General features: G+C 44.8%; 1 protein-coding gene and 1 long non-coding RNA gene across 2 annotated transcripts; one reads left to right on the top strand and one right to left on the bottom strand.

The window, feature by feature from the left end:
- Positions 1–1468: 1468 nt before the first annotated feature.
- Positions 1469–10163, bottom strand: LOC103673140. The gene is made up of 4 exons (XR_571330.2): positions 8935–10163; positions 6534–6800; positions 4229–4376; positions 1469–1668 (listed from the first exon to the last, which is right to left on the bottom strand). It is a non-coding gene; the product is annotated as an uncharacterized LOC103673140 (long non-coding RNA).
- Positions 10164–12453: 2290 nt separating this feature from the next.
- Positions 12454–14252, top strand: LOC103673228 (carbonyl reductase [NADPH] 1-like). The gene is made up of 3 exons (XM_008701956.2): positions 12454–12742; positions 13294–13401; positions 14170–14252. The coding sequence occupies exons 1-3, from the start codon at positions 12454–12456 to the stop codon at positions 14250–14252; spliced, it is 480 nt and encodes a 159-aa protein (XP_008700178.2).
- The last annotated feature ends 11412 nt before the right edge of the window (positions 14253–25664 follow it).

The raw sequence follows: 25664 nt of genomic DNA, 5'->3' as shown, positions 1-25664 counted from the left end.
AATAATAAAAAAATTTTTTAAAAACAAAAAAGACTTAGTGAGAAATGTGTCATTGCTTCATACTTTTAACAGCTTTATTCAAAGACAATACACATATTGTACACTTCATCCATCTCAGATATCCAACTCAGTGGATTTTAGTAATGGACGGAGTTGTGGAACCATCACTGCTTCAAGATTAGCACACTGTCATCAGCCCAGGGAGATCCTGTGACCTTAACTACCAGCTCTTTCTTACCCCATTCCCCCTACACCAGGCAACCACCAGTCTACTCTCTCTCCCTACATTTCCTTTTCTGAAATTAGATAGATAGATAGATAGATAGATAGATAGATAGATAGATAGATGATATACACACACATATACGTATACATGTATGTATATATGTGTCTGTGTATATATATACATATATACACACAGAGAGGATCATATAATGAATTGTCTTTTGTCACTGCCCTCTTTATTTCAGATAATATTATCAAGGTTCATTCATGTTCAGCATGGACTTCATTTCTTTTTATAACATCTCTTTAACACATCACTTTTCCACTGCCCCTTTCCATGACCATATTGCTAGGCATTTTGTCACTGCTCCCGAGATATGTAATTCCAAACCTGGAGAAAAAGTCATGCAACTCAGCCCACTGAGATGATTTGTTTTTACCTGGCCCCACCAGAGTGACAGCCTCCCTACCCCAATGCAGTCTGATAACGTTCAAATGCATCAATAAACTGATCGGTTGTCTCTTGACTGATAAACACTTGTTAATAATGGACTACACAAGTGACCAAAAATCTCCAGGTGGTCCCAAGGAGGACCTATAAGGAAAAGTGGCTCTCTACTCATGACGTCAGGGAGTGCCTCCTATCACTCTGCTTAGCATGTTCCTGTATAAGGCATGTTCTTTTCTTTATGGAACATCTGGACACTGCCCAGACCCATTAAGATCATCTCTCTGACATCCTCTGAGACATTGTGGATAAGACAAGGTTCAAGATTGTATCATGTCCGTCACTTACAGAGGCAGTCTTCACTAACACTCAGCCAACTGGGAATTTGTCCAAAATGGACAAATAGTAGCAGTTTCAGTATTTATCATCCTCGCGCATGCCATGCTACATGACTCTCTCTGTTGTATTTTAGGCAGAGTGGTGAATGTGTCTAGCATAATGAGCTTCAAAGCCCTTAAATCATGCAGCCCAGAACTGCAGCAGAAAAAAGGATAAAGAAAGGGGGGGTAATCAGAAGGGGGAATGAAGCATGAGAGACTATGGACTCTGAGAAACAAACTGAGGGCTTCAGAGGGGATGGGGGTGGGGAATGGGATAGGCTGGTGATGGGTAGTAAGGACGGCCCGTATTGCATGGTGCACTGAGTGATATACACGACTAATGAATCATCAAAATTTACATCAGAAAAAAAAGAAAGAAAGAAACTCAATTTTAGCATCCACAAATAAATTTTTATTGGAACACACAAAAAAAAAAGAAAGAAATTTATGAATGAGACCATCACAGAGGAGGAGCTGGTGGGGTTCATGAACAAGTTTGTGGAAGACACAAAGAAAGGAGTACAGCAGAAGGAGGGCTGGCCTGATATACAACTACTCCCATAGGCAGTGTCCAAGATGGGTGTCACGGTCCTGTCCAGAATCCATGCCAGGAACCTGAGTGAGCAGAGGAGAGGGGACAAGATCCTCCTGAATGCCTGCTGCCCTGGGTGGGTGAGAACAGACATGGGTGGACCAAATGGCATCAAAAGCCCAGAAGAAGGAGCAGAGACCCCTGTCTACTTGGCTCTTTTGCCCTCGGATGCTGAGAGGCCTCATGGAGACTTTCTTATGGAGAAGAAAGTTGAACAATGGGGACTCCTCTATCAGTTCCCTTCATGGGTCCCATTCTGATCCCATCATCATCTGACCAAAACAACTCTTAGAGTACCCACATTGAATTAGCTACTAATTCTATAAGGTTTCTTGTGATTTCCTCTGTGATATAAGAGGAGAAAAATTGGCATCAATGATAATAATGAATGGAAGAAAGAGAAGAAATAAAAAATTCTAAGTAAATATCCATGTGTGCAGACTGTTTCATGGCAACGAATCCAAGTATCACCATCATTTAGTACACTAAGTACTAAGGACCACCCTAAGGAAGGTCAAGAAAAGGGACAGATTAAATGAGCGCTTGGTAAACATTAGTGAAAGGTCCAGAGAGTAAGTATTTTGGCCTTTAAAGGCCAATCGTCTCTGTTGGACCTACTCAAATCTGCTGTCGTAGCTTGAAAGTCACCACAGGCCATATAGTAACCATGAATGGGGCTGGATTTCACTGGCCAGCATACTTGATCAGCCTCTACGATGAACGGGCAAGCTCATGAAGGACAGACATCCTCTGTGGTCTCGTTAAATATCAAACTCACTGGGGGAAAAACAACTGCGAGGTGTGAAATGGGAGTGGGCGCTTAAGGTACATCCATAGGACAAGCTGAGACAAGGGGAAAAGTGAATGTGGATGGGTATCAATGGAAATGAAAGAATGATTGTCAAATCTCCCCAAGGTGAATGTGTTATTCACGTAGGGATAAAGGGTCACCGGGTTTGTAACATTAACAAGGGTCAGCAAAATACCAACAGAAGGGGAACACATAACGATAGTGAAACATTCGTCATTGTTGCGGCTAGTCTGGTGAATACATGGCTGTCCACAATACTATTCTTTCCACTGTCCTCTTGAAAGCTCTCAACACAAACAGCAGGACACTAAAAGGTCCTGGCTCTGCCACCTAACGGGGTGACCTTGAGCAAAATCCTGCATGTTGCTCTTTGTCAGTGTCCTCAGGTGTACAAGGGGGCGTACGTCATAGCACTGCTGTGAAGAGGAAGTGAACTGATACAGGTGGACAGGCTGAAAACAATGGCCGGGCAAAGTGTCCTCCATCATGAGCCCCTGTAGTGGGGCCTGACACATCCACGACCCTGAGCAGAAGTTCTTACTGCCCCGCACCCAGGCTGGCTCCCCGTGGGCTCCGTGAATGCCCACCACGTCCCTCCCCTCACAGAAGTATCCATGTGCTACAGACCCGTCTCCTCTCATGATTACTTTTCACTCTTCACCGGGGATTTTCAGGCTAACAGAAAAGAAAACTGAAGGCCCATGCAAGCAAGCTTAAGTCTTTTATTTTGAAAGTGAGGTTTCCTTTGGGGCCCCTGGCTGGCTCAAATGGTTTAGCTCGGCACTCTTCATCTTAAAGTTGTAAGTTTGAGCGAGCACAAGTTGGGTGCAGAGATTACTTAAAAATAAAATCTTTTAAAAAATGAAGAGGATGTGGAGAAAGGGGATCCCTCTTACATTGTTGGTGGGAATGCAAGTTGGTACAGCCACTCTGGAAAACAGTGTGCAGGTCCCTTAAAAAGTTAAAAATTGAGCTACCCTCTGATCCACCAATTGCACTACTGGGTATTTACCCCAAAGATACAGACGTAGTGAAGAGAAGGGCCATATGCACCCCAATGTTCATAGCAGCATTGTCCACAATAGCCAAACTGTGGAAGGAGCTGAGATGCCCTTCAACAGATGACTGGATTAAGAAGATGTGGTCCATATATACAATGGAATATTACTCAGCCATCAAAAAGAATGATTTCTCAACATTTGCTGCAACATGGACAGTAGTGGAGGAGATAATACTAAGCGAAATAAGTCAAGCAGAGAAAGACAATTGTCATATGGTTTCACTCATTTATGCAACATAAGAAGTAGGAAGATCGGTAGGAGAAGAAAGAGAAGAAGAAAGGGGGGTAAACAGAAGGGGGAATGAACCATGAGAGACTATGGACTCTGGGAAACAAACTGAGGGCTTTGGGTGGGGGTGGAATGGGATAGACTGGTGATGGGTATTAAGGAGGGCACGTATTGCATGGTGCACTGGGTGTTATATGCAAGTAATGAATCATGGAACTTTACATCAAAAACTAGGGATGTACTGTGTGGAGACTAACATAATATAATAAAAAATATTATTATTAAAAAATAACTAAATAAATAAATAAAGTCCTTATTTGTGAAGTACTTCAAAAGCAGAAATAGGATGTAAATCTTTTTTGCAAGCTACTGATCATGTTTCTGAGAAGCCCCATTGCGTAATATGTTAACCCCCTATTTTACCAAAGAAGAAAAAAATAAAAGCAAAGCAGAGTGGTATGATTTAGGGATGTTATCGCTTACAAACTACATTTCCCAGAGAACTGTGGTCCAATTCTTATCTTCTTCCAGTACAGCTCTTATTACACGTGGAAGTATGACATTGATGATTTGCTGAACTTTGATAGAAGCTGCTATGCAACCACGTTGTAACAATTGAGACCTTCTGGACCTTTGCAATAACAAAAAACAAAAAAAGAAGAAGAAGAAGAAAACTGGTTCTTCTGACTACAGTACTTACCAAGCAGTTGCAGATTAGGGGAGCATCCTGGACTGGGAGTTGTGGTCCCAACTACAAGCCATGTGACTCAAGGCCATACTTGACTCTCAGGGCAGAAGCCTGAGGTTCTACCTTTTTAAAGGTACGGGCAGGACCAGGTGAACTCTAAATTCCCCACCGGCTCTAAAATTTTGTGACTCTACATGGAGGCTGAAATTATTTTTAAATTAACTTAAAAATATTTTCCCACCTAGATATTACATGAGTATATTTTTCTTAGAAAAAGGAAATAAAGTACAGCATGACGGATGGAGCCAAAATGCCCTTTTGACTAATTTCTACCAAACCCAGGCCCCTCTTCTCTTCCTTCCCTGTCTCCTCACAGTTAACCACTATACTAAGTTTGGTGTGTACTTTCGAGATTTCAAGAAATATGTATACATAAAATTATATACCCACTGAAATTTCTAGTCTTGTGCTTCTTTTTCCTTTTTTTTTTTTTAAATATAAATGGTTTAGGGAACTAATTCAGTAGTCCCCAAGACCACCCCAAAGTTCAGTTATTCACTAGGAGCACTCATAGGATTCAGCATAGAACTGTATTCATCACTATGATTTATTATAGCAGAATACTAAACAGCAAAATTAGCAAAGAAAATAGTCACATGAACTGAAATCAGGACATCGGGCACAAGCGCCCAAAAGATCTCTTCCAGTGCAATCACACGGGATGTGCTTAATTCCTCCACAATGAATTGGGACACTTCTGAAATGTTGTCTGCTATAGCCCATTAAGACTCAGTGCTCAGGGTTTTTATATGGAGCTGGTCACAAAGGCACCCTCTAGCTGGCATATCCCCAAATTCCACACTCCCAGAAAGCAAGCAGGTGTTCAGCATAAACTGCATTGGTTGTACAGTTTAGGCTCAATGCACCATTCTTATCAAAGAATAGTGGGACTGCTCCTGAAATTCAAGTTCCTAGACACTAGCCATAGGCCAACCATACAAGCAGTTCTTTCTAACGATAGCAGTTTCATTTTGCATTTTAACTCTTTCCTGCACATTAATATAACTTTCTGAAACTTGCTTTTTTCATTTAATAAAATGTTTTTGAGATTGAAAAAAAAACTTAAATTAAAATAAATAAATAATAAAATAAAATAAATAAAATAAAATAAAATAAAAAAGAAGTACCCGGTTTCCTTTAAGGTTTTCCCTTCTGCAAGGCTGTTGATTTCCTTCCTGTTAGCTTGTATTTCTAAACTGACCCATGAGGAAAATCAATGTATAGGTCAAGACGATAGAATCTCTACTGCTAGTTTGGAAACCTGGTATCACAACGACCTCTTTTCCTTGATACTTAAAAAATAATCCAAACCGTCTATACTGCTTATTAAGTGTGAGGTTGGACTACAAGCAGGCATTGTAACAATCATATGCACGTGTACCCATGGAATAAAACATTCCAATCACTGGCCTGTCTCACAGTAATTTTCAAAAACATCCCTTCGCACTGGGGCCCCCTGGAATCACACAGAGGAAGGAGCCCTGCCCACAGCCAAGTCTCAGCACAGGACTGATTTCTCCCTCTTGATTTTCCCTTAAGAAAGCAAGGGGATCTGTATCCTGAGAAGCAGTTTCCCTGGACAGACAACTTCATTGTATTTTAGAGGAAAGCAACCATTCCCATTTTGCGGAGGAAGGACACATTCCCAAGACAATTACTCTGCTCTTTTGTTCTCCCTCTGAGGTCTCCCAAAATAGTTCACTTGAATGCTATCAATCTCTAGTGCTATTAACCCGTCACCCACCACCTTTGTTGCGGGGAGCACATCAGTATTCCCCGAACCACTGCTTGGCTCAGAGTTGAGATCCTAAGAGGAAGGAGTCCTCATTGGGCTCAGGGTGCAACCCTGGGAGGGGTGGATCTGGTATAGGCTCACTAGGGAACCTTCTGGAACATTTGGTCTCTCCTTTGATGGCGAGACTGAGGAAGGGCCTTGCGCTGAAGGAGGCACAGGAATGGAATCTACAACACACTTCCATTGGTATCTCTGACTGTCTACACCACGAGCCCTCGGTATGGCCTTCAACACAATCCACTCACCACACAGGGCCTTGCTTGACCTGCACGCAGCGCTGTCATCAACCGCTCCCCTGCTGCTGGTGACTGGGGCCAACAAGGGCCTCAGCTTCGTGCTCCACCTGTGCCAGCAGTTCTCGGGGGACGTGCTGCTCACGGTGAGGGACGAGGTGCAGGCTGTGTGGCCACTTCCACCTGCTGGACATCAACGCACAGCAGCTGCGCCATATCCGACTCTCTGAGCAAGGAGTACGGGGGCCTGGACGTGCTGGTCAACAACGCAGGCATCGCCTTCAAGAGCAAGAACATGGGAACACTTAGGGTAGGTCCCCTCCCTTAGGGGACCCACCCAGGGTGGGTTGGGGATGATGCCTAAACCGCTACTGTGGGACCCAAGCTCCTATGGGATCTAGAAGGGCCTTCCTAGGGAAGGAGGTCAGACTGGAGGCACAAGGAGAGCAGAAGCCTCCGGGACTTGCACGCCTTTCCAGCCAGAGCCTCTTGGCATTGCCATGGATCAGATCATCGGGTAACTCACCAGATTTTGCAAGTTTCTCTCTGATTGGATGTGAGCCATTTGGTGAATGTTTAACTTATTTTGTAATAAACAACAAATTACAAACACAGATACCCAGAGATCCCATTGTGCTCCCTTCCCTTGCCCTCACCCGATGGCGTCAACCAACAAAGCCACGCAGCGGCAATGCACCAGACAGATCACACTGGGACAATACCGTTCACTAACACAGACATTCCCGAGAATTCACCAGATGGTACATGCAAAACTATGTTGTTGTCACTAATGGAATCTTCCCTGATGGATACTGCTTATTAATCTATCCTCCTTCTCAAAATAAAATAAGACGAAATCAGAGAGGGAGAGAAGCCATAAGAGACTCTTAATTATAGATAACAAACTGAGGGTTGCTGGAGAGGAGGTGTGCGGGGGATGGGGTAACTGGGTGAGGGGCATTAAGGAGGGCACTTGATGTGATGACGACTGGGTGTTATATGCGACTGATGATGAATCACGAACTCCACTTTGAAATTAATAACACACTACACGTAAATTAATTGAGTGTAACTAAAATACAATTTTAAAAAAATCTATTCTCCTCCTCTAACAGCTGCTGATCGCACACCCCTTCACCTTCCAGCAGAAGTGACCATGAAAACAAACTTCTTTGGTACCCGAGCTGTGTGCACAGAACTGCTGCCTCTAATGAAAGCCCAAGGTGAGCCTCATCAGGGTGTTTCTGGCATGATCTGCCCCTGCCTTTCTGGCCTCATCTACAGACCCCTGGCCCCTCTCCCTGCTCAGCCACACCGGCCTGATTGCTGTGTCTCCACCTGGACAGGTGTCCCTCTGCCTCAGGACACTTACACTCGTCCTACAGTCAGCAGCGCCCTTTCTCTCCCTGGTCCTTCACTACTGCCTCTGCCTGACCCGTCAAGTCATCATTCAAATCTCTCCTCACAGAGGCCTTTTACTCACTCCATGCTACTCACAGGTGCAGAACCCTGATCATTCCTTCCTGGACCCTTTCTGTTCCCTCACTCTCTCTCCCACGGATTTTACTCACACTAGGTCAGCTGCCTAGAACATTCCCAGACCTCCAGACACACATCCTTCTCTTCCTGCCACTCACGCTCCTCAGGATGTCTTCCCAGACCTGTCCAGCCTGGGGCAAGACCCCTCCTCATGGTCACCAGGAGGCCGGCACACTCACATGTGGCCCAAGTTGCTGACAGCCACACACCAGTGGTACATTTCCACATGGATGGGGCACCTGTACTGCCCCCCACCCCGGGCTGTAATATTGGATGTCTCTTGTTGCATAACCCCCTGTTCATGCATTATCCTCATTCCTCCTCCTCCCACCTCCCTCTTCCACCTGACATCCCCATTCACCTTTCAAAGGGACATCAAGTTCAGCCTCTGAGCTGGTCCTGATTACCTGCAATGATACTAGTCGAAGGAGTGCCTTCCCTCCAGTCCACTCCCATTACTATAGGAAAAGGCTGCATAAATCTAGAATGAGTGGATTCTTTTAACCACAGCTATGTTCACTGTCATCCAGGTTTCCCAGGTGGGGGAAGAGACAATTCGCTCCATTATTCCCTTAGGAATTCCCACATAAAGACTTAAAGCTATAGTTATACAGTTTCTTCTTTCAAAATTATCCCTGCTTCCCATTTCCAAAATTGCAGCCCTGGTCCTGGGACCACGGTAAGAGTGGGAAGAAAAGGAAGTTGAGATAATGTAGGGAAGAACTGTAAGGTCAAGTTAGCATCTTCCCCCACACCCTCTCCCCAGAATCCCCAGTGAAGCAGAGGAATCTGTCCAGTGGGATGGTCCCTTGGCACCCACCCCACTCATGCTGAGTGTGAATACGTGCAGTGAATGTGTCTAAGCCCCACGTACCTTTATCTCGTGTTTGAGACAACCGGGGATCCAGAGGCCTGTTCCAGTTCTCTGTGGAAACACTTGTCTGCAGAAGAGAACGTGTTGCTTGGCCTGCAGAAATGTAACACCTTAGTCCAAAATGTTGCAGCATCTTCTGTTCTCATCCCGCTATATTGCTTGAACACTGGCATCTTCTGGGTTTAACCAAAGCTTGGTCCATAATAGTGCCTTGACTCGTCCGGACCCATTTGGAGCCTCTCAAGCTACTACCTTCCACCCAACTTGCCAGCTCTGTGCAGGACCTTCCCCTTGGGCCATCTCTCCCATAACCATCTCCAGGCTTTGTCTCTTTTGCTGAGAAACACAAGAGTCATTAGCATTTTTTGCCTCACAGGGTGCACGAGTCCATGTCAACAATTACCCCAGCTCTGCATGCATTGCTCCAGCTCTCCCATTTCCACTCCTCTCACGGACCAGATGGCCACTTCATACAGGCACAACAGGATATCCACTTGCTGGTTCCACTCCCATTCCAGTCCTGGGAAGAGTTCTTCTGAGGGGCACTGATATGTCCAGCTTTAATCTGCCCCCTGTATTGTCCCACTGACTTCCATAAGGCCATGCCCCTACACAGATCTCTTTCAGTCCCCTGGTTTTCCACTGCCTCTCTCCATGACTGTATTCTCAGGCCATAACACACTCCCAAGTTCATAAAAACCCCATCATAGACTCATCACCATGCAAGTCAGACCAGGCTAATAATCTGTCCTTACCATCCTCAAACAGAGTAGCAGCCTTCCAAACCATATGGAACGGCCCTCCTTACACCATTCAGCTCTTTACTGGTCTGTACAGACCTGATTGTAGACGCCTCCCCACTGACCATAAGATCCTCAGGTGGTCCCAAAGGTGGCCTGAGGTAGAAAGAGGTCATCCACTCCTGAAAGCAGTGAATGTCTTCTTACATGCTCCTTAGCAGGTTCTTCACAGCGTTTCCATTTTCCCGCAGAACACCTGCTCAGTGCCTCCCTCTTAGAGTATTTCTCAGGCATCATCAGAGACTTTGTGGGTATGACAAGTTTCAAAACCGTATCGTAGTCGTCACTCACACAGACAGTCCTCGTTAACGCTCATAGCAAATTAATGAAGTCTCAAGTGGAAATTTTCTCCAACAACATCTTAGCAAAATTGCTATTCGTCATTCCTGTGTCTTTCTACATGACACTTTGTGTTGTATTTTAGGCAGAGTGGTGAACGTGTCTAGCATGGTGAGTCTGAGAGCCCTTAAAAACTGCAGCCCAGAACTACAGCAGAAGTTTAGAAGCGAGACCATCACCGAGGAGGAGCTAGTGGGGCTCATGAACAAGTTCGTGGAAGACACAAAGAAAGGAGTACAGCAGAAGGAGGGCTGGCCTGATATACAACTAGTCCCATATGCAGTGTCCAAGATGGGTGTCACGGTCCTGTCCAGAATCCATGCCAGGAACCTGAGTGAGCAGAGGAGAGGGGACAAGATCCTCCTGAATGCCTGCTGCCACCAAAAGCCCAGATGAAGGAGCAGAGACCCCTGTCTACTTGGCCCTTTTGCCCTCAGATGCTGAGGGGCCTCATGGGGAGTTTGTTATGGAGAAGAAAGTGGAAAAATGGTGAGCTTCATTCACGGATCCGTCCATGGATCCCTTATGATAGTCCCCTCCTTTGACCAAAAGGACTCTTCTACTGTCAATAATTTCCCTATCCTCAGAAAAAATACATATATAAAATATCCCTGCTGAGTATTCAATTTGAGGAGCCTACTAACTCAGGGAAGATTTTTTTTTTAATTTCTTCTGTGATACAGGGACAGAATAAATGAAATCAGTGAAATAATGAACCCCGGGGATGAATAAATGTTCTCTATCCATGCCTATTTGTGCAGACTCTTTCTATGCTGAGCCAGCTGAGAAGTGCACTACACCTAATAAGACCAGGAGCAGTCGGAGTTTCACTCAAGGGTAAGCACACGTTACACAAGAGGCAGAGAGTAATATGTTTGGCTTCTCAGGCCACACGCTCCTGTCGATCCTCCCAGGTCTGCTGTTGTAGCAGGAAAGTAACCACAGACAGTATACAAACCAAGAGCAAGGTTGGACGTGGCATGCAGCCCATTGTACAGGCCTCGAGTAGAGCATGGACGACACCATGAAGGGAAGACACCCCTGTGGTCTCTGATTATCAAACGCACTGGGAAAAAAAACAATTACCAAGTGTGAAATGGCAGAGGGAACATAGACACATCCACAGGGCCCTCTGAGACAACGGAGAAAACTGAGGATGGTCTGCGTGTGGTGATGAGTGCCCGGGAGTGAGGCCCAAGACCACAGTGTGACGAGAAGATTCTTACCGCCCCATCCACGCTAGGATCCCGATGGGCCTGACTGAACGTCCACCGCATGCCTCCCTTCACAGGAATATGCATGTTGGAAAGGTGCCTCTTCTATACTGATTATTTTTCACTCTACGCCAGTGGTTTTCAGCTTCACCCAAATGAAAGGTGAGAGACCCTGGAAGCAAGGGTAGGGTCCTTATTTTGCAAGTTTTTCATGTCAAAAAAGGCTGAAAACTTCCTCCCTGTATTTTGCATTTAATTTTTTCTCTTTTTTTTTTTTTTCTTACTTGCATTTCTAAACTGACAAATGAGGACTATCGATGTCAACAAGAACACACAGGATCTCCACTGCAAATTTGCAATAATACTCTGAGGTCACATAGGTCTTTTTGCCTTATTTTAAAACAACACCTCATTATATAAAATACTTCTGAACTGTGACCTTCAACTAACCCATAAAGTAGGCACTTTAGGCCAATGGGATTATGTAATCATTAAATCCAACGATCCAATCAATACCTTGGCCCCCAGCGGCTTCATAAACATCCCCTCCCACCTGGAGATCCTCAGAATCACACAGAGGGAGAGCCCAGCCCACAGCCAAGTCTCAGCACAGGACTGATTCTCTGTTTCTCCTTCTTGAGTTTCTCCTAGGAAAGGAAGGGGACCTGTATCCTCAGAAGCACTTCCCCCCGCCAGTATTTCACTGCACCTCGGAAGAACCCAAGCATTCCCATTCCGCAGAGAAAGGACACATTCCCGAGACAATGTCTCCACTCCTTTTTCCCTTTTGTGGTTTTCCCAAAATTATTTTAGGTCAACTACCGTCAATCCCTAGCCCCCTTATCCCATCACCAACCACCTATCATTTCGCGAGCATTTCAGTCCAACCTGAGCCATTGTTTGCCTCAAAAGAGGGACCTTAAGAGGGTAGAGTCTCGGCCGGGTTCAAGGTGCAGCTGCTGGAGGGACAGAACTGGAACATTTGGTCCCTCCTACAATGGAGGGACTGAGGCGGGGCCTTGGGCACTGGGAGCCACAGTGCTGGATCCTAGAGCACAAGTGCACTGGCATCTCTGTCCTTGTCAGCCTCTGCACCGCCAGCCCTCCGTGGGGCCCACAGCACCATCTGCTCAGCACACAGGGCAGTGCTTGCGCTGCACACCGCCATGGCGTCAGCCCCCCAAGTGGCGCTGGTGACCGGGGCCAACAAGGGCATCGGCTTCGCCATCGTGCAGCAGCTGTGCCGGCAGTTCCCGGGGGACGTGGTGCTCACGGCGCGGGACGAGGCGCGGGGCCGGGCAGCTGCGCAGCAGCTCCAGGCCGAGGGCCTGAGTCCCCGCTTCCACCAGCTGGACATCCACGACCTGCAGAGCATCCGGGTCCTGCGCGACTTCCTGCGCAAGGAGTACGGGGGTCTGGACGTGCTGGTCAACAACGCGGCCATCGTATTCAAGCGTAAGGACCCGGGAAGACTTAGGGCTGGAGACCTCTCTCAGGGCACTTCCCGTGGGGGTTGGGCGTGGTCCCTGAATGCTGCTGGAGGGTCAGAGCTCCTATGGGGTCGAGAAGGGCCTCCCTAGGGAGAGAGGCTAGACTGCAGGCACAGGGAGAGAAGAAGCCTCTGGCGGTAGCAAGCTTTTAAGCCCAGAGCTCCGTGGCATTGCCGTGGATTAATCTCAGGGACCTGAAGGAGATTTTTGCAAGTTTAATTCAGTTTGGATCAGAGCATTTCAGTGAGTGTTTAACTTATTTTGTGATAAACGCAAACTGCAAACAGAGAGACACAGAAATCCCAACAGCACTTTCCGCTTAACTTCCTGGAATGATGCCAACTTGCCAAGCTACACGGCATTAAACCACACACGTCACACTGGGAAATTACAGCTCACTAGCCCAGAGATTAATGACAATGCACCAGGTTGCACGTCCAAGAACATGTAACTGTCACTCCTGGAATCCTCTCCCATGGCTGCTATTCATTAATCTATTCTCCCCTCACCTAACAGCTGCTGATCCCACACCCCTTCACATTCCAGCAGAAGTGACCCGGAAAACAAACTTCTTTGGTACCCGAGCTGTGTGCACAGAACTGCTGCCTCTAATGAAAGCCCAAGGTGAGCCTCATCAGGGGCCCAAGCTGTGGTGTTTCTGGTATGATCTGCCCCTGCCTCTCTGTCCCATCTACGGACTCAGGCCCCTCTCCCTGCTCAGCCTCACCGGCCTGATTGCTGTGTCTCCACCTGGACAGGTGCCCCACTGCCTCAGGACTCTTACACACTCGTCCTGCAGTCAGCAGTGCCCTCTGACCTGCTGGTCCTTCACAACTGCCTCTGTGTTTCCTTCAAGACTTCATTCAAATCTCTCCTCGGAGAGGCCTTTACTGACTGTATGCCACTCACAGGGGAATTTCCCTGTGGATTCCTTCCTGGACCCTTTCTCCTCCCTTTCTCTGTCTCCCAGGGATTTTATTCAGACTAATGGAACCCTCACTCTCCAACTTAGGCCCACCCTAAAATCGGTCACCTGCCTAGAACATTGTTAGAGCTCTAAATACACATAGTTTTTTTCCTGCCCCTCCTTTTCCTGATGACCTCCGGTGTCTCCCCAAATCTCACCCCTCCGGATTCCCACCCTCATCCTCATCTAAACGTCCAAAACATTTCCAGCTGACCATTGCACTTTGCCAAAATCATCCTGACCACAGACCCCACCAACCACCGACCATGAATAATGAGCTCACCATGCTCAGCTCCTGATTATCATTGACCAGGTCCTAAGAGTTGTCCTACAAATTGAGTCCCCTGCCATCTCCACCATCCCAGCTCTACAACAGACATTTGCCTGTCATTTCTGGATCACTGCATCCTTCCTGTGTGATCCAGCTTCTTTGGTCCTTTCTTTCTCTGTACTCTCTCTGAGTGCTCACTTACTCCCAAAAGTCCTTCAGGAGCAGAGTGACTTCTAAGAGAGTGGCAGTAGCACACAGGCAAGATATTTACCATTTTCATTCTTTAAAAAGAACCATCAGGAAACCATGAAAAATTTGCATTGCTTAGAGGCGTTTCCTATAAATTGTCGTGGGGAGTCAAATGTAACCTGTCAGTAGCTAGTAGTCTTGACAGGATTCATCAGGCTCCAAATGTAGTTCTCATTTCGAAATCTGATGCCTTAAGTATCTAACCCAAGTCTGCGTAAACTGCATTTTTCATTGGAGAACATATGTCCCTGACGTCCAAAAGTTTTAACAGGTGGAAGCTATCTTCCTGTGAACCCTGGACATTGTGGTTTGGAATGGAAGGATTGCCATTCTTCCCAAGTGAAGGCAAAAAGTTATTGGCTATCCTTATCAACTGGAATACTAAAAAAAAAAAAAAAAAAAAAAAAAAAAAAAAAAAAAGCACTGCATAGGATAATTATAAGGAAAAAATGTGCTTTCCGTGGGAATGGATGTCAGTAGCATTCCAGGCTTGGGAACAACAGGGTGCTGAGAGATAATGATGTTATTTGTTGCTTGGAGGCCCTGCACAAACCTCCATCCTCAGCTGTCGGGGTTCTTTCACAGGTGAAATAGGTGTGTTACAGTGACTAGTGCATGGGATGATGAGGACCTGAGCCTTGTAATAATCTATTATGGGCTTGATGCCTTTAAGGGCTCCTTTATTTATAGGGTATTGAGTAATTTGGGGCAGAGGTTTTGAGGGATCTATTTGAATCTTGATGGGAGGTACACTGTGGATTCTACCAGTATTAGCGGACGATTTTTCCCATGGAAAGACAGTGGCAGCTGATCTAATAGGAATGAATGACCAGCACCCTGACTTGGTTATATTGCCATCAGGGATACAGCATAGGAAAGATGCCCAAGGGTCACTTATTTCCCCTTGTCAGCAATTTTGGTTCCTATTGTCAAATTCTATAATTTCTTCCTCCTTTGAGGAGTAAGTCTGGTATGATACCTACCTAACACATCTCAGCCCAATAAATGGAGATGGGCAGGGGAACTAAGAAGAAAAGGGTGTGTATCTGTCAAAAGGGCTAGACACAAGGGAAGAGGTTCAGAGACAGGAACCTGTTGAGACCCCTCTGTTTTAACTGTTTTAGTACTCTGAGGCAGGGGCTGCTTTATAGCAGGGGGGTTAAGCACCTAGAGTGTAGGTCCTGTGTCAATAAAGATAGAGAGATATTTATTCCCAATCTGGGGAGTGCTCTGCCCAAGCTGATTAATAGGGAGGATTGGGAAGAGCCCCTATAGTTCCTCAGAACTGCATCATTGGAGATCAGGAGGACATGGAAAAGGTTGGCTAGTGGGCTGAAGGTGCGTGAAGCACATCACTGGGTAACAATCTCTTTCCCAGTGTCCTGGTACCTTGCAATAACAGCAGAAACTAGGCTTCCAGTTTTGTCTAGGGGCCTTCATTTGCTGAAGTTGAACATTAAAAATTTCAGCAGTCCTTCCTCTAGGTGACTCATCTGGGGTGCCAGCAAGCTGGTTTGCCAGGTTACTTAAATCTGGAGTGGCCATAGTTTCCTGGTCCATCCTGGTCCTTTTAACTAAAAAGGAAAGATCGAGATCAGCCCAGGAATAAACACAGAGTTAAATGCTACCCAGGTGGACTCAATATGACCGGACAGGACCCCCTGTCCTATCTAAGAAAGTTCTACTACTTCCTTTTTCTAAAAAAAGATTTTATTTATTTATTTGAGAGAGAGAAAGAGAGACAGAGAGAGAGAGCACAAGCAGGGGCAGAGACCGAGGGAGATGCAGGCTCCCTGGTGAGCAAGGTGCCTAATGTGGGAATCGATCCCAGGACAGTGAGATCATGACCCAAGCCGAAGGCAGACGCTTAACTGACTGAGCCACTGAGGTACCCCGAAAGTTCTACTACTTCTAAAGGAAGACCAGAATTTTCTTTCAAGACAATTTGGAGTAATTATTGTGAACAGATTCATCACAATTTTGTGGACAGGCCTGAATTTTGTTCCAATCAACAGGCTTAAGAAAAGCCACTGTAATTGCTCAGTGGAGATTTTCAGCAAATGTGCTAGCACCTTGCCAAAAGTTAAGGATCTGTTCTTTAAATCCTGTTCAGGATGTCCCCACTGGGCTAGCTTCATCCACTGTTTGGCCTGGCCCTCACCAACAAGCATGTACACCAACTGATAGAAATCTGAGAAGACTGGTTGGTAAGTTTGAATAACTATGTTAAATTCTTCAGCAAACCCATGGAGATCTCACTAACTATGGCTTGCAATTTAGCCTTTAGCAAACTTACTAACTATGGCTTGCAATTTAGCCTTAGTCTAGGGAACATAAGAAATGTGGGGTCTATTTAGATCCTCAGAAGACCTAACTTGAAAAGGGCAGGTTTGAAGAGATTCAGGAGAGGAGGGAACAGAAGAAGTTTCAGACAAAAAGGGAAGTTCAGAAAAGGATCAGAATGAGAGGGTGGAGGGGAGGAATAGGGTGCAGAGAGACAGAGGAAGATGGTGCCTAGGCGTGGTGAGCCAAGATGGCCACCTGCCATCTGTAGACACAGAAGGTGGGGAGGGAGAAAGAGGTCTCAGAAGCCATTTTGACTTCTTTCAATTGTTTGCCTCAGTTGATATAGAAATAGTACTTTTCAAAGAGGGAAACTTAGAATCCTGAAAACATCTGGAAGCCTCAAGGTACCAGCTAACATAGGCATTGGATTTGGGGTTGATGGAGCTTTTTCCTTTCCTTTTAAGGGGATGTGGCTTTGTAACTTAATTTTGAATAAAACAAGTTTGAGTATGGTAAAAGTTCCCCATGGTGGTCATTAAAGTTTCTGAAAATTAGCAACAAGAACCCTCACTGAACAGAGTTGAGAGGTGTCCGCAGGGAGCACTCTCATGCCCTACCACTGCTACTCAATTGCAGACTCAACAAGAAGAGCCGAACTTGACCTTAGACAGACTTGACCTTGCACATGGATACTATTCTGTTCTAGCCAGAAATTTAGACACTTTCCTTATCCCCTGGGGCAACACTCAGCCAATGAAAAGCCACTGCATTTCCAACTCCCAATTTATGCCAATGGACTTTTAGTTTATCAAGCCTTCCCAACTTACCCCTTTTCTCCTCAAAAAAGCATACCTCTCCTTCATTCCCTGGACTTGTCTATGGTTTTGCTGCCTATGGTTTTGTTTGTTTTTTTCCCGGATTACAGTTCTCCTTTATTCCCAAATATACCCATCTGTTACTGGTAAAATAACTGGCAGTTTTACTTTAAGGTTAACAAGTTCTGAATTACTTTTGGTTAAGTCAGTTCATTTAGTTAACAATGCATATGCAGAAGGACCATAGTTTGTTGTTTTTGTTTTTGTTTTTTTTTTTTACAGAGAGAGAGACAGCCAGCGAGAGAGGGAACACAAGCAGGGGGAATGGGAGAGGAAGAAGCAGGCTCCCAGTGGAGGAGCCTGACGTGGGACTCGATTCCAGAATGCCAGGATCATGCCCTGAGCCAAAGGCAGACGCTTTAACGACTGAGCCACCGAGGCGCCCCGGACCATAGATTTTAAACATAAAACCAGCCACAATCCCAAAGGGAGGGTCACCCTGAGAGAATTTTGAGGACAAGGATCTCATTTTTAGAGGTTTCCCAGAAAAACCTAGATCCAGAAGGAATCAGACCAGAGACTAGCCAGTGACAAGAGGAACAGTCCAGTACCAAACAGAACTCAGACCCAAGGCTAGTGCATTTCCAACTGGCACGGTTCCAACCAGAAGCATCCAATCCCAAGAAGAATCTGGATCAAAGGCCTATGCAACTCCAGCTGGCACCATTCCAACAGAAACAGTCCAATTCCAAAGGAGAATAGGACCGAAGGCCAACACAGTTCAAACTGGCACCATTCCTACAGGAACAGTCTAATCCCAAAGGGGACTAGGACCACAGGCCAAAACAGTTACATTACAAACAATCTGATTCTCAGAAGGAATCAGACCACAAGCCAAATGAATACTCTCAGAGATTTAAAAAAAAAGGTATAAATACCTGAAACAGATCCCAAATAAAGCCTAGAGAACACAGACACAAAGCATGGAGCTGGAATTCCAGGAGAAAAACTTACCTTCAAACCCCAGGGTCCTTTAGAAAGCAGTGAACCCAAACACCTCCACGGATCCCACACCTGTTTGTCCACCAGCCCAGGAGTCCTTGGGGGTCTTCCCTGGGTTCCTGTACACATCACCAAATAATGTTAATTGTAAAAATACTAAAAAATTATAAAAGATGCCAATTACTTTACTAATTATTTGAAATAAAGAGAATTGCAATCCAGGAAAAACAGGCTGTGGCAAAACCATAGGGAACAAAGAAGAGGTATATTTTTTTTAGGAGAAAAGGGGTAAGTGGGGAGGGCTGCTTTAAACTAAAAGCCCTTTGGAGTAAACTGGAAGTTGGAAGCGTAGTGGCTTTTCCTTGGCTAGGCTGTTGCTCAGGGAAGTGAAGAAAGCATATTTTATTCTGGCTGGAATAGTACAGTTGTATCCATGTGAAGGTCAGCTCACTGTATGATGAAGTCCCTCTCTTCTTGTTGGGTCTGCAATTGACTAGGAGTGGTAAGGTGTGAGAGCTTCTCCCAGCCTGCCTTCTGACTCTGTATAGTGAAGTTTGTCATTCACGAAAGATTAAGATTTGTGGATTGGAATTGCATACTTGCAGGTACAGCTCACTCTCAGCTCTGCCCTCTTTCCCCATCCTCTCTAAGAGCTAGCAGTTCTACTACTTCTAATGCTGAGTTCACTAGCACCTCAAACAAAGGGCAGCTTTTGCAAATGTCACCTGGCTCCTTTACTCATCCCAACACTTGAGAGTGGGATGGAGTTCCTTGTGCCACCACCACACATCCTACAGGTATTCCCCTTAGAAGGCAAAGATGACTTCTGGCCAAGATTTTTTCTCACTTACTGAACAGCTGGTGCTTGCTATGCGTTGTCCTGGGACCAGAAAGAGGAGTGAGTGTTCCCCTGCATTTGCTAAGGCAGGTTCTCATCAAACAATTCATCTTGCCTCAGGGAAACTAGACTTTATGGACACGGAAATGCAAGCTATCTTCTCAGTGGGAAAGCAGGGTTTTCTTGCCTTTTGAAATAGGAGAGTTCTTCCATTAGTTGGGGGGATGGCAGCTACTGCGGCCATGTTACCAGGACTTTACCCTCTTTGGGGAGACTATTTGAGAGAAATCCTAGGTAGGATAACCAAAAGCAAATACTGTCCCTCCTCTCTCATATATCAGAACCTAGGATACAAAGGCCAGATGTCTATGGACATACGAATGGATAAAGAAGATGTGGTGTATATACATAAAATGGAATATTACTCAGCCATCAATAAGAAGGAAATCTCATCATTCGCAATGACATGGATGGAACCAGAGGGTATTATGCTAAGTGAAATAAGTCAGTCAGAGAAAGACAAATACTATATGACTTCATTCATATCTGGAATTTAAGAAACAAAGCAGATGAACATAGGAGAAGGGAAGGAAAAACAAAATAAGATGGAAATAGAGACGGAGGCAAACCATAAGAGATGCTGAACTCTAGGAAACAAATTGAGGGTTGCCAGAGGAGAGGTGGGTCGGGGGAAGGGAAATTTGGGGGATGGGCATTAAGGAGAGCACTGGATGTAATGAGCGCTGGATGTTGTATACAACTGATGAATCACTAAATTCGACCTCTGAAACTAATAATGCAGTATATGCTAACTAATTTGAATTTTAAGAAGAATAAAAACAAAAAACAAAGAACAATCTTGAATGACTTCACCAGATCTCTGTGGGTGCAGAACACATTCAAAAGGCCAATGTTCACTTTGTTTTTTGCTTTGGAAGGAGAATAAAAAAGAGTAGGGTGACATTACAGAGACTGAGGAATAATAGATGTGGATTTCTTCTTCTTTTTAAATGCTTTCTATAAAAACTGTGTTCCTGAAATAATCAAGCCACAGAAAATATAAGAATCTACAGTGACCAGGGACCCACCACCGATATTAACCCATCAATCAATATCAAAGCCATTTAAATCCCCTCCCACATTCCATGTCTTCTCCCTCTATTCTCCCAAATTCCTATTCCTGAATTTGAAGATTTTCTTTAATGCTGAGAGCTGTTATTATTCTTTACTCTCTTTAAATTACAATATGCATTTATTTCCAAAATATATTATGGACTGACCATCCTGAGGAATCAAACATACCTGTGAAATCTGAACACTCTTGTTCATCAGATAGCAGTGTAAAAGTACTAGGAGGAAATACAGTCTTGTTAAGGCCAGACATACCATGTAAACCTTGAAGAAGGTATTATCAACCTTGATTTGAGACAGTACCACTTTTCAACTTCCTATAGCCTGGAAAATCACTAGAGGAAGCTGGGGGTGGGGAATAAAGGTATCTCACTCACACACACTCTGATGTATTGTGGTTCTAGAAAGGTGCGGTGTATGGACATTACTAGATTTGATGTGCTAAGCATTTTATATATTGTTCCCAAAGGACATGAGGAGAACGGATCTCAAGGTCATGTGCATGGCCTGATACAGAATGAGGTCGTGTGGCATGCAAACTAATGGTTCTTCCTACTACTCAATGTCCTCAAATATCTTATGATGAGGATCCTGTTCTTCATGTGATTTCTTACCCAGTAAGCCTAGAGGGACAAACAATAAAAAACTCAATTTGATTGGGGCCAATGTGTTCCCACCACATTGCCCCTGAGGCCCCTCAGAGAAACCTAAGGGACTGTGAACAAGCACACTCTCTGTCTCTCTCTGTGTCACACGACATGCTCACATTCACACATTTCTCACACACTTACATGTACTCACACACCCTTAGCACAAGGTCATCGGGATGGCCCATACGGTTCTTAGCACATAGGTCACATACCTTCCAAGTCAGAGTCTCTGAAATAACCCTTGAACCATGAATACACCTGAGCCAAAATGTCTGGATCAGAGTCTTTGCTATGGAAGCTCCATAAGTTGTTCCTGCTTCCTGCACCTGTGTTTCCTGTCCTGAGCTGTCAGTCCAGAAGGGTCTACAGTCTCACCCAGTTCTAAGAAGGAGCCCCAGGTAGCCACCCTGCCCCCTTGGGGATGTGGTCCCTCGGTGGGACAGGCTTGGGGAAGAGGGACTGGTTGCAGCATCCACATCTAGGAATTTACCTACAGAAATCTTTTACTCCCGTAAGACTTTCCTCATATACACGGGTCAATACTTTAACAGCTGATTCTAGACTTCCTGAGATAGACAATTCAGAATAGAAAAGAAGTCATCACTTCATTACAAACAGTCTACAGAAAGTTAGTAGACTTTCTCCATCTACTGTCTCCACTACAAGTACTTAAGAACATGGTCCCAAGCCCCTGTGAGTAAAGGCAGCTGCCTTTCTGGGATACCAGTGACCCAGTGTGGGTCCCTCTACCCCATCTTGTTTTATTTCATAAACTTCTGTGTTTTGCAATTTTCAGTCACAAACATGTATTATTTTTAGTATTACACAGGCAGATAATATTTTTGAAAATAAAATAAACTCTAGTAGTGTTAAGTAAGAAATCTCTCAGAAGTGCTTACTAAAACATTTCAGAAGTAGGTTCCTTTACTTTTATACTTCCCATGTTCTAGATGAAATGAAGAACTGGAATGACTGACCCATTTCTAAAAGGTATTCAATTTAGAAGACCCTTACATTAATAAGGCTGTTTCTATAATCCTTTTTAATTATCTCTAAACATCACCAATGAGACTCAGAGAGCCATGCATTACCTTTTTCATTGATTTTTTGTAGCACTGCCATCCTTAGTGGGAGTGAGCTCAGAGTTCAGTGATGAGGACAGCCTTTCCCAGATATTTACAGTTAGAAAGGAGAGTTTTGTAATTTTCTCAAATCTTATTGGAGATATTACATTTTCATAAAGTTTAAACTATTCATTATAATATAAAAATAGTAAACTAATTATTTACACATGTCAATATAAGTTCATTGTTATAAATACTAACTATACTTTCAAAAAAGAGTTAGTGAGAACTGTGTCGATGCTTTACACTTTTAACAGCTTTATTGAGATACAATTCACATACCGTACACTTCACCCATTTCAGGTATCTAACTCAGTGGACTTTAGTAATGGGCAGGGTTGTGGAACCATCACTGCTTCAAGATTAGCCCACTGTCAAGAACCCAGGGAGATCCGGTGTCTTCAGCTACCAGCCCTCTCTTCCCCCTTCCCCCCTGCCCCAAGCAACCAACAATCTACTTTCTCTCCCTACATTTCATTTTCTGGACATCCCATATATATATAGAATCATATAATGAATGGTCTCTTGTGCTGGTCTCTTTATTTCAGATATTGTTATCAAGGTTCATCCACATTCAGTGTGGACTTAATTTCTTTTTATAGCATCTCATTAACATGTCACTTTTCCCCTGCCCCTTTCCATGACCATATTGCTGGGCATTTTGTCACTCCTCCTGAGATATGAAATTCCAAACCTAGAGAAAAAAGCATGCAACCCACCCCATCAGGTGATTTGTTTATACCTGCGACAGCAGAGTGTCAGCCTAACCCAATGCAGTCTGTTCTCATTCAAATGCCATGAATAAACTGCTCAGCTGTTAATTCATTAATAGACACTTATTCATAGAGCACTGCCCTAGTGACCACAAGATCTCCATGTGGTCCCAAGCTGGACCTATGAGGAAAAGTGTCTCTCTACTCGTGTTACACTGAGCACCTCCTTACATTCTGCTTAGCATGTTCTTATATAATGTACTTTCTTCTCTTTATGGAACATCTGGACACTGCCCAGTCCCATTAGATCATCTTCTGACATCCACTGAGACATCGTGGGTAAGACAAGGTTCAAGACTGTATCATGTCCGTCACTTACAGAGGCAGTCTTCACTAACACTCGTAGCAAACTGGAAATTGTCTCCCAAATGGACAAAATACTAGCAGTTTTGGTATTCCTCATCCTTGTGCATGGCATTCTACATGACTCTCTATGTTGTATTTTCGGCAGAGTTGAATGTGTCTAACATAATGAGCTTTGTAGCCCTTAAAAAGTGCAGCCCAGAACTGCACCAGTAGGTTATAATCGAGATCATCACAGAGTAGGAGCTAGCAGGGCTCATTAACAAGTATGTGGAAGACACAAAGAAAGGCGTGCACAGAAAGGAGGGCCTGATACCGCTTATGGAGTGACAAAAATTGGTGTCACCGTCCTGTCCAGAATCAGCCAGGAACCTGAATGAGCAGAGGAGAGGGGACAAGATCCTCCTGAATGTCTGCTGCCCCGGGTGGGTGAGAACGGACAGGGGTGGACCAAAAGGCATCAAAGCCCAGAAGAAGGAGCGAGGCCTCTGTCTATTTGGCCCTTTTGCCCTTGGATGCTGAGGGGACTCATGGAGAGTTTGTTATGGAAAATAAAGTTGAACAATGGGGACTCCTCTATCAATTACCTTCACGTGTCCCATTTTGGTATCTGCCATGATTTGACCAAAATGATTCTTACACTGTCAACAATATCCTTATCAAAAAAAAAAAAATCACTATCCCTATCGAGTACTCATACTGAATTAGCTATTAATTCTATAAGGCTTCTGTGATTTCTTGTGTGATATAGAAGAAAAAGTACAACTGATGACATAATGAGTGTACATCATAGATGAATAAACAATCTAAGTACGTGTCCATGTGCACAGACGGCTCCATGCCAACCAGCCCAAAACTCTAACAGACCCTACATCATGTCAAGAGAAGGGACAGTTTAAATCAGGACTTGGTAAACACTAGTGAAAGATCCAGAGAGTAAGTATTTTTGCCTTTCCAAGGCCAATCGTCTCTGTTGGACCTACTCAAATCTGCTGTCGTAGCTTGAAAGTCACCACAGGCCATATAGTAACCATGAATGGGGCTGGATTTCACTGGCCAGCATACTTGATCAGTCTCTACGATGACACGGGCAAGCTCATGAAGGACAGACATCCTCTGTGGTCTCGTTAAATATCAAACTCACTGGGGGAAAAACAACTGCGAGGTGTGAAACGGGAGTGGGCGCTTAAGGTACATCCATAGGACAAGCTGAGACAAGGGGAAAAGTGAATGTGGATTGGTATCAATGGTTATGAAAGAATGATTGTCAAATCTCCCCAAGGTGAATGTGTTATTCACGTAGGGATAAAGGGTCACCGGGTTTGTAACATTAACGCGGGTCAGCAAAATACCAACAGAAGGGGAACATGTAACGACAGTGAAACATTCGTCATTGTTGCGGCTAGTCTGGTGAAGACATGGCTGTCCACAATACTATTCTTTCCACTGTCCTCTTGAAAGCTCTCAACACAAACAGCAGGACACTAAAAGGTCCTGGCTCTGCCACCTAACCGGATGACCTTAAGCAAAATCCTATATGTTGCTCTTTGTCAGTGTCCTCAGGTGTACAAGGGGGGTACGTCATAGCACTGCTGTGAAGAGGAAGTGAACTGATACAGGTGGACAGGCTGAAAACAATGGCCGGGCAAAGTGTCCTCCATCATGAGCCCCTGTAGTGGGGCCTGACACATCCACGACCCTGAGCAGAAGTTCTTACTGCCCCACATCCAGCCTGGCTCCACGTGGGCTCCATGGATGCCCACCACGTCCCTCCCCTCACAGAAGTATCCATGTGCTACAGTCCCGTCTCCTCTCATGATTACTTTTCACTCTTCACCGGGGATTTTCAGGCTAACAGAAATGAAAACCGAAGGCCCATGCAAGCAAGTGTAGGGTCCATAATTTAGAAGTTTTTCCCTTCACAGGGGCTACTAATTTTCTAGCTGTTATCTGGCTTTTCTAAACTAACCCATGAGAAATCTAAATGTCTAGGACAAGACAATAACATCTATACTGCTAGTTTGGAAATGTTACCTGGTATCAGAAAGATCTTTTTTCCTGATACCTTAAAAATAACACCTAATGATATATATTACTTATTAACTGTAACCTTAACATCAAAATTAAGCATTTTAGGCAAACAGGGGATTAGGTAGCCATTAAATCAACTATTCCAATCAATACCTTGACCCACAATTATTTTAATATTTATAAAGCGTGCTGCGCCCCAACCTGCTCCGTTGTATCTTCCAGAACGACTTTTCTTTGATTCTCATCGGTGTAGTTCACCCATGATACGAAAATGTCAGCATTATTTTTCTCCTACAGAACGTTTGACGAGGTTTTAGTTTGCTCGACTACAGACAAGGCAGTCTCTCTGAGCGGGGCTCCCCAGCCGTCCCTCACACACACGCGCGTGCACAGGGGACAGAGGTGTTAAATGCAGTGATCATGACAAACATCCCCTCCCGCTGGGGG

The sequence above is a fragment of the Ursus maritimus genome, unplaced genomic scaffold (assembly GCF_017311325.1).
Source record: "Ursus maritimus isolate PB19 unplaced genomic scaffold, ASM1731132v1 scaffold_4, whole genome shotgun sequence".
NCBI lineage: Eukaryota > Metazoa > Chordata > Mammalia > Carnivora > Ursidae > Ursus > Ursus maritimus.
This window is presented reverse-complemented; position numbering and strand designations above follow the sequence as displayed.

What these genes read in the sequence shown, in the direction of transcription:
- LOC103673228 (XM_008701956.2), top strand. Translation starts at nt 12,454, where the DNA reads ATGGCGTCAGCCCCCCAAGTGGCGCTGGTGACCGGGGCCAACAAGGGC. An exon ending in CGCGGCCATCGTATTCAAGC is followed by an intron (nt 12,743 to 13,293) that starts GTAAGGACCCGG and finishes CTCACCTAACAG; the next exon opens with CTGCTGATCCCACACCCCTT. An exon ending in GCCTCTAATGAAAGCCCAAG is followed by an intron (nt 13,402 to 14,169) that starts GTGAGCCTCATC and finishes TGTGTGATCCAG; the next exon opens with CTTCTTTGGTCCTTTCTTTC.